This window comes from Macrobrachium rosenbergii, chromosome 46 (genome assembly GCF_040412425.1).
Source record: "Macrobrachium rosenbergii isolate ZJJX-2024 chromosome 46, ASM4041242v1, whole genome shotgun sequence".
NCBI lineage: Eukaryota > Metazoa > Arthropoda > Malacostraca > Decapoda > Palaemonidae > Macrobrachium > Macrobrachium rosenbergii.
The window spans coordinates 23,572,031-23,582,030 of record NC_089786.1 but is presented as its reverse complement, the minus strand read 5'-3'; the positions used below and the strand labels follow the sequence as shown (position 1 = coordinate 23,582,030).

Genomic DNA, 10,000 nt, shown 5'->3' with positions numbered 1-10,000 from the left:
ACTGAAGTCATCCTTTTGATAAGGACAAGCCCACTGTTGATGGGGCTTACTGTATTGTTTTTTCTTGACAGGGGACACAGAATAAGATGACAAAGTAAAATTCGATACATTGGTATGAGTTAAGTGGTTACCAGTTAAGAATACTGGTTTGAAAATTCTTTCCGTTTTCAGTCTATGGATCTACGGAACCGGCAATGCAAAGTTAGCCCAGGTTGCCACAGGTGTGACAGAAACTGGGGTGATGGTGACAGCTGAGGCCTAATGAAGTTTGTCGTTTACTTGTACTTGCTGGGAATGTTTTTTACTTACTTTTACTTCTTTATTTATCTTTTAAAATGAACTTTTACTCTGTATATTGTTATTTTTGGTTTCATCTCTCCTCTAAGGAGAGACCTAGTCTTTGTATCTTCATACACACACACACACACACACACACACACGTGTGTTTTGTTGATGGATATATACGAGTGTGTCATTTCAATAATGCCCACCTGGGTTAACGCGACCTCGCCCAGATGTACTGAAAACGGGCTCGACTGCTGCTGTGGACGCCAGAATTTCTTTATTATTCCTTCATTTGGATCTGAGGCCTTTGTAGTGACAAGTGCATCCAAAAAAGTGTGGAATCGAGAAGTTAAGAGGGCGTTGCGGTTATTGCAATTTCATGCGCAAGCGATAAAACGTGACCAGTAGATTCTGTTTATATGTGAGTATGTTTGTACATATACATATAAATATACATATATATTTATGTGTATATCCTGTGGCAGGATCGTCGCTTCATGTCTGACTTTAAAACAACGGACATTGCTCTCGATTATTTTGCTCAACTATCACTTGGCTGGTTAGCTGGTAATTTCCCCAAAGACGGATTTTTCGCTTGCGGCCGCTGGACATACTTGTTCTTGACCGTGGATTATTGTTTAGTTAGAGCACTTAATAACATATACCACAGAAAATTAACTTCAGTTAGATGAAATACTTTAGAGTTGGCCTCTTGGGTTGGTGACGTAAGGATCCAGTATCATGAGGAAACTTTGGGAAAGAAAGACCTTATTGGATTAGAAAGAACAGTTTTTGTTCTTATTTCCTCTGCTAAGTGAGCTTACACTAGATCCGGGATAAAGAGCTGATATGCAGGTGGATTACCCCCTCCTACCATCCGGCCTTTACCTTGAGACATCACTTTTATCAGTCTTCAACCTTATTCCCCTTTTCATCCCCTCTCATCCTTCTCTCCTTCGGTTTCACGGCGCGGCCAACGTTATTTTTTATATTCTTTGTGACTTTTGGATATTTGCTTAAAGGTAAAGGCCAGTGCGATTATACTGGACAAATAACCAGTGGCTCAGTGCAACGCTCGTGCCGTAAAAAGCTCTCACCATCCGGCGCTCTTCCTCCTCCAAAGTCACGCCAGTCAGTATGGATAATTCTTCTCTCTCTCTCTCTCTCTCTCTCTCTCTCTCTCTCAGATCGAATTGCCTTAACGCCTTTTGCCTGATGGATAGGACATTGCCGTTTATAGGCAAAAATGAAAAAGAATTAAGGAAACAGACCAACCCATGGGAGAGATAAAAGGACATCTAACGCTGGAGCAGCATCAGAAAGCAAAGCACAGAAATTATAATAAGAAAAACCACTTTCTCCTTCAACATTTGCAACAACAACGATAACAATAATAATGAGAATGATTGCGTTACCTGTTGACATACGAGAGTAAGTCCAGCGCCGTTTTGGCGTGCATGGCCCACACGTCGTAGAGTGGCACCACGTCGAAAGCCTGCAGTATATTCAGCACCAGTATGGGTCCCCAGCAGATCAGGAACAGCACTACCACCACAATCAGCATCGGGACCACCTGGAAAGAGAAGGAAAACGGGATCAAAGTTGCCCTTCTTTCTGGTTTTCTGGATTTTGTTTTTGAAATAAATTTCGTTTTGCTGAATCAAGTGTTTTGTGGCATTTTGGTCTTTAAAAGTTTTCGTTTTCTGATTTCCTTCATGATGGTGATTGTACAAAATCTCGGTTTCTATGTCCCAATTTGTTAAAAATTTTCGTAATTCTTGTCTATTGTATGATTCCTATGGTACCTAGTTTTTCTATCTTCAAAGTGTTTAGGTTTTAGTGTCTTCTGGTTTCTATCTAGTTTTAATTAAATGGGAGTACTATTTAAATTCTTTCAAATTCTTGTCATACTTCTTGATTGTGATTGTAGAAATTTAGTTTTTCTTGATTTTTGACGTCTAAAACTTGGTTCTCATGATATTTAAAGTCTCATACATTCTCAGCCTAATTAATTATTGTGATAAAATTCCATTTCTAAATTCATTACTAAGTTTTTGCGCATGTGGTCTTTTTTTTATTAAATTGGTCTTCATGTTCTACATCATGATTATGAAAATTTTTTTTTTTCTGATCTGCAGAATCTTTGTCTCCATCTACTGAGAATTTTATAGAAAATTTTGTTGACGTTGACTATTTCGTTTGTGATACTGATCTTTTTTTATTTTGCGATTAAAAATGTCCCTGAGAACATTGTATTTGCACCTATTTCATGTAAACAAAATATGGGTATTTCTTGCTATTTGTTTTTTATGTGATTTTGTACTTTTCGGTCATATAATAAGAGTAATTTTTCTTATTTGTCATTTTTCGGTTCTTAAAATGATAAGCCTTCCTCTTCACGTGGGCTTCAGGTCTTTTTTTTTAACGTAGAGTATATAAGGCCATTGTACATACCTGTACTGTGGCGATAATTTTTTTTTTTTTTTGTCTGGCCTTAGATATCTCCATTTGAAGTTCCAACGTATCTTGAGCTTCTTAATAGCGTTTAGGATGGAAAGATATTGTTTATTTTTTATATTTTGATCTTCACAGTTTCTGTATAATTGCCGCATTTAAAGCTCAAGAGGAATATGTCTTTGTTTTTGTCTTTTGGAGTCTAAAATTCCTTATATAAAGTTTTCGATTTTCTCCAAATCATGGCCACCACAGACTCTTGGGTCGAGACATGTTTTCTGTTAACTTGTTTTCATATATTTTGCAAATTAATTGCATTTCTACATACACTAGCGTACTAAGTACATTTCTTGTTACGTAAATGCATGAATATGAATTGGGTTTTATTTTAAAAGTGGTCTGTTTAAGATGAGACGAAAGGAAAATGCGTTTTTCTCCTGCGTTTCGATGCCTTTGTGTCTTGTTGTAATGTCAACATCCCGAGGTGTTTACTTACATAGATAGCGGTGAGTAAACATGGTGGCAGTATCCATGTTTTGTTTAGAGAGAGGTGTTATTAGTATCATATTAACAAAGGGGTCATTATTATTATTATTATTATTATTATTATTATTATTATTATTATTATTAATTATTATTATTATTATTATTATTATTATTATTATTATTATTATTATTTAGAAGTACCATATACACTATTAAGGATCAAGGTAAATGTTCTAACATTTGCTTATGAAGGTCCCACGTAAATAAAAAAATATTGTATAGACATGTTTTTATTAAAATGAGCTAAAAAGTAAAAAATAATTTTTTGAGACATACCAGGATTTTCTTACAACTAATCATGTCAACAAAATTAAAAGCGTGTGCCCCAAACACGGAAGGAAATGCTACAATTAAGGAATTTTTCTTTTCTTGTAGCATTTCTGTCCATCTTTGGGGGCCACACTTTTATTCTGTAGACAAAATCCTGTTGTCTCCAAAAATTATTTATTTACTTTTAATGCATTTTAATAAAAGCATGTCTATGATTTTTTTTTTTTTTATTTCTGGGGGGTTTCATGCTTTTTAGTTTTGAAAGAAATTGTAACCGATTTATGATTGAAATTAACGAAACATATCCGTTTACAGGGAGGGTGAGTGAACTGGTAAGGGGAAGGGAGGAAGAGGGAAGGGGAGGGGGAAGGGAGGGAAGGGGGGGGGAAGGGAGGGGAAGGGGGAAGGGAGGGGAAGGGAGGGAAGGGGGAGGGCAGTTGGAAGGTGAGAGGAAGGGGAAATGGGATGGTGGGAAGGGGAAGGGAGATGGAAGAGGGAAGAGGAGGGAAGGGGATGGGGAGTGGGAGAGGGAGCGAAGGCGGAAGGTGAGGGGGAGGGGAGGGGAGGAGAAAAGAGGAGAGGGGGAAGGGGAAGGGGAGGAAAATGGGAAGTAGGTGGAGGGGAAAGAGGAGGAAAGGGTAGGGGAGGGAAAGGGGAGGTGGTAGTGGGATAGGTGGGGGAAGGGTGAAGGGGAAGTGGAGGGGGATGGAAGCGGGAAAGGGAGGGAAAAGGGAAGGGGAGGCGAGGACACAGCTAAATTGACACTTGATCGTGTTCCGGAAGGGGAGGGGGAGGGTGAGGAGAAGGGAGAGGAGATGGGAGGGGAAGGGTAAGGGGGAGGGAGGGGGAAGCGTGAGGGAAAGTGGAAGTGGAGGGGGATGGAAGAGGGAAAGGGAGGGAAGAGGGAAGGGGAGGGGAAGGACACAGCTAATTTAACACTTGAGTGTGTTACGGAATGGGGAGGGGGAGGGGAAGGGGATGGAAGAGGAACGAAGAGGAACGGGGAGTGGAGGACACAGTTAAATTAACACTTGATTGTGTGCTTTGGAAGGGGTAGGGGGAGGGGGATGGGTGGGGGAAGTGGATGGAAGAGGGAAAGGGGAGGGGGAGGGAAGAGAGAAGGGGGGGGAGGGAGAAGGGGAGGGGAGGGAGGAGGGGAAGGGTCAGGTGGAGGACACATCTAAATTAACACTTGATCGTGTGCTGGGGAGGGAGAAGGGGGAGGGGGATGGAAGAGGGAAGATAGATACTACCGAGTCAAAGAAGTTGTGAAAATCCGAGAGTTTCATACAAATCCTGAGATACTGGGAGAGGCCACTGTAGGGTCACTAGAGGTCACTGTTGACCTACTGATCGTGTAGGGTTGTATTGTCACCGGGATTGAGTAAACACGCAAAATTTCAAATTCACCGGACGAAGGTAACAGGTCGAAAATTGAGTTACAAGATTTCAGGACAGACAGACTCAGAAGCCAAGTTAAATAAAAGCATGTAATAAGAGGCCTTAATCGAATAAAATAACAGAGTCGAATAAAGAAAAGAAACTATTCACAGAATAACAAATAACAACTCGTGCATTAGTAGCTTTGCGATTGCAGTGAAATGACTGTAATAAATAGGATAAATCACACTCACGCAAATAGGGGTATCATATCTTCTTGTGAATATATCGTCAATAGAAATTCTCCCTATGATTTCATGTCTGGTCATAACTGGAACTTAGCGAGAAACACATTACGTAATAAAAAAAAGTGGTGTCAACACTTCAAAGACCCGAATACATTTTAGGAGGAAATTCGGAGACGTTTCCTCTCCACCTTGTGAATAATGTATTATCCACAATGTTATTCTCGGTGAATAACGTTTGAATTGCCTGCGAAAATGTAATAAAGCCGCGTAACATGTGTTTTGATTGCTGCATCTCACCGAGTGATAATTAAATTGCTTATGAAAATGCAATGAGGTCATTTTATGTATTGTTTTATTACTAAATTTTGCCGCTGCTTGTAAATTTACTGTCAGGTTCTGTGTAATGTAGTTTTATCACTTTCTCATTCTCTGATAATAATGGTATTGGATCATGTTGTTCATGCATATTCCATGGGATTTACAAAAAAATAAAGTAAATAACTATGTTATGATAGTATTTATATAAGGAAATGAAATCGAGAGAGAGCAGCAAGTAAACTAATGACAATCACTGCCAGAATGTTCAACGACTTATACAAATACATTGTAAGCAAGAAAATGAAAATAACGAATAAGTAAATAAAAAAATCGATACAAAAAGGTCTCGGAGTTTCAGTTCCAACATCACTACTCATAAAATTATTTTTCTGACGCAAACTTTGATCTGTTTTTATAGTTAGTACTTCCTTATCAACTATGGAAAATTCATCGATAAGCATAATTTTGCGTTTTTCTTTACGCCTGAATATTATTATTATTATTATTATTATTATTATTATTATTATTATTATTATTATTATAAACCAAGCTGCAACCCCAGCTGGAAAAGCAGAATGTAACAAGCCCAAAGGCTCTATTAGGGGAAGAAAACCAGTAGTAGCAAAGGAGGCTGAGAAGTTTAATATAAATTTTGAAAGAGGAATAACAAAGAAAACCGGGTATCAGCAAATAACATAAAGAACAAAGTAAAATAAATAAGACAGATAATAAACTATGAAGTGAAACTAAAAAGCATTAGCACTGAATCTGAACTGCAAGTTCCAACGATGCAACTACAAGACAAGGGAGATCGTTCCGCAATTTTCCCACATCAGGTATAAAACTTCATGACAACAATTTGATACTGAACGTCACAAGAGAAAGGAAGATTGTTAGAATTAACTGTATATCGATTGCTGCATTGTGGGTGGTACAGTCTGGAAAGCTCTGGTTACAAAGGGAGATAAGAATTCCAAAATATACAGAGTCCTCAGTTCAAAACGGAAAGACACCGTTTGCATATTTCGTTCAGATTTTGTAATTGCTGCTGTTGGTCGAAGGTTTGGTGTATTTAGACTTGAAATTAATTATTCAGCGTAATTAAAATGTTGTAGCATTTTCGATTATTGGATCTCATAATCAGCTCTTATTGTATATTAAAATATTGTATTTTATTTTGTAGAAAATCCCTGAAGATGTGGCGATATGTCACGAAACGTAGGAATAAAACAAAATGTGAATCTCATCGTATCCCTGCCCTTAGTCTGCTTCATCGTTTGAATAAAACGCCTTTGCGCATCTGATTTATGTTGTGTGTGTGTATGTATGTATGTGTATATATATATATATATATATATATATATATATATATATATATATATATATATATATATATATATATATATATATATATATATATATATATATATATATATATACTGTGTATGTGTGTGTCAACTCGAATACATATATATATATATATATATATATATATATATATATATATATATATATATATATATATATATATATATATATATATATATATACATATATACATATATACACATATATATATATATATATATATATATATATATATATATATATATATATATATATATATATATACATATATACATATATACATATATATATATATATATATATATATATATATATATATATATATATATATATATTTATATATATATATATATATATATATATATATATATATATATATATATATATATACACATACATACACACGACACAAATCAGATGCGCAAGGCGTTTATTCACACGATGAACCATACTAAGGGCAGGGATAATTCACATTTTGTTTTATTTCTACGTTTCAAACTGTAACATATCGCCACATCTTCAGGGATTTTCTACAAAATAAAATACAATATTTTAATATAAAATAAGAGCTGATTATAAGATCCAATAGCCGAATATGCTACAACAATTTAATGGTAAAATTACAACTCACAGACTTAAATTACACGCACGCTTGACTAAAACTTAGACTAAAAGTACAAAAAATTATAAATTATAAAAGAAAATTTAAAATACCTTGGCAAAATTATAAAAAAAGCCAACACACATACGGTCAAAAGTAAAATTTATATATTCACGAAACAACAGCTGAAAACATCTCCACACAACCAACCTTTCCGCATTAAAGATAAAACCACACTAAGAGTAAACATCGTCAAGAGGCGCAAAGATTGACAAAAATTTGTGGTAAAAACAACGGGACAGCAGAGGAATGTTTGTTTAGAGTCGGAACTCGTAATTTGATGTTTAATGTTTCCAAGATCAATGGTTCGTTGAGTTCCTTTGTTTAGTCAAATATTTAATGGTAGTTTTACATTTAATAACGTGATTCCATATATAAGAAGTTGCTGGGTTAGACAGCCAACGCCCAGATCTATATAACGCCCCGATGAGAATCGGCCCTGACCCTGAGAAGACGTCGGGTATATCCTATATATTTTCCCAGATTACATTTGGGACAAGTGTATTCATAAATGACGCCCGGCGTTATCAAAGGGCAGAGCCGATCTTTAAACTTGAGGAGCGAGCCAATAGTCTTAGGATTCTTAGACATAAGCTTTAAATTTGTGGCCCATAATGTTTGTTTACGATCTTAGTAAAGTCCCTACGAAAATTATCATCTAATTATCTAATAGGTACGGGAGGGAGTTTGGGGACCTTCAAGCACATAGGTTGTTCAGAAAACTGTTAATTGAGTAGTTTATTTGAAATCTTTTTTTAAAATCTTAGAAGGAAAACAGTTAATAGAGAAGTACTGGAGGAGGAAAGAAATTTCATTGTGGAAGAGAGTCCAGCAAGGGGTAAGAAACAAATCACGATGGAGCAAGGTATATATACAGTTAAGTTTGAAATTGAGAAAATATAAATTATGGAAGTTGGCACCGAAACCAGTAAATGTTTTCTTTAAAAAAACTGAAATATTAAAACAGTCATTTTTCCTAGACACCAGAATATTTAAGAGGGCTAATTTTGAGTTGCGTTCTTTTTCCATTGTAAAATTAATATTTTTATGGTTATTATTAGCAAAATCCAGGAACCGGTCTGCATTGAACAAGATGAAAATGTCGTCCACATAGCGTGAGTAAACAGAGGCCGGAAGGCCAGGGGTCATTCGTCCAAAATGTGCTCCTCCAGGGAGCACATGAATATGTTCGCAACTGTAGGACCAAGCGGAGACCCCATGGCCATGTCCTCAATTTGTTTAAAAATTTGTCCATTGGAAACAAATGCCGTGTCTAGCACGGCCAGTTCTAAAAGAGCTTTAGAATTCGAATAACTAAAACTAAAATAAACCGACTCAGGTTCGGGGAATAGCTTATCAAGAATAATGTTTATGGTCTCTCTGCCAGGTACCTTGGGAAATAGTGACTCAACATCAAAACTAGTCATGAAAAGGTCAGAATCCTGGGATAAAATACGTTCTTTAAATTGTTTTGAATTTTTAAGGGTATACTGATTTATGGTCAAAAGTTCCAATAGAGGGCAAAAATTTTGCCAGTTTGTAATTAGGTGTGTTGTAAGAGGCCAAAATAGGGCGGACAGAAACATTATCTTTATATATCTTTGGTAGACCTTACATAATTCCATAAGATGAACCGGTGGACAATAAATCCTGGGACGCTTTTTCATCAATAATGATGTAATTTTTCAAGGCTCTGAGAAATCTATTGATTTTATCCTCCACTTCGAACATGCTTTGATAATTTGGTACACTTACTCTTTGGAACCACGGAAGATCACTTAAAATAGTAGTCATTTTGTTAATGTGGTCTTTTTTGTCCAATATCACCGTGCGTGTAATTTAAGTCTGTGTGTAATTTTGCCTCTAAATTGATTAGGCTTTTTGAACTATTGGATCTCATACTCAGCTCATATTTTAAATTAAAATATTATATTTTATTTTGTAGAAAATCCCTGAAGACGTGGCGATTTGTCACGAAGCATAGAAATAAAACAGAATGTGAATCTCATCGTATTCTTCCTGTCCTTAACCTGCTTCATATATATATATATATATATATATATATATATATATATATATATATATATATATATATATATATATATATATATAAATATATATATATATATATATATATATATATATATATATATATATATATATATATATATATATATATATATATATATATGTATATATAGAGAGAACCTATTGTATATATATATATATATATATATATATATATATATATATATATATATATATATATATATATATATATATATATATATATATATAGAGAGAGAGAGAGAGAGAGAGAGAGAGAGAGAGAGAAAAGAGAGAGAGAGACCAATTGTATATATATATATATATATATATATATATATATATATATATATATATATATATATATATATATATATATAAATGAATTATATATATATATATATATATATATATATATATATAT

The 10,000-nt window shown here is 34.9% G+C and overlaps 1 protein-coding gene across 1 annotated transcript in view; it reads right to left on the bottom strand.

Moving 5' to 3' along the window:
* LOC136830404 (G-protein coupled receptor 54-like) overlaps positions 1 to 10,000 on the bottom strand; it is a 127,155-nt gene that overhangs the window by 7,583 nt on the left and 109,572 nt on the right. The window contains exon 6 of the mRNA XM_067089939.1: positions 1,701 to 1,858. Coding sequence (XP_066946040.1) covers positions 1,701 to 1,858 — 158 coding nt within the window. The remainder of the gene's footprint in view (positions 1 to 1,700; positions 1,859 to 10,000) is intronic.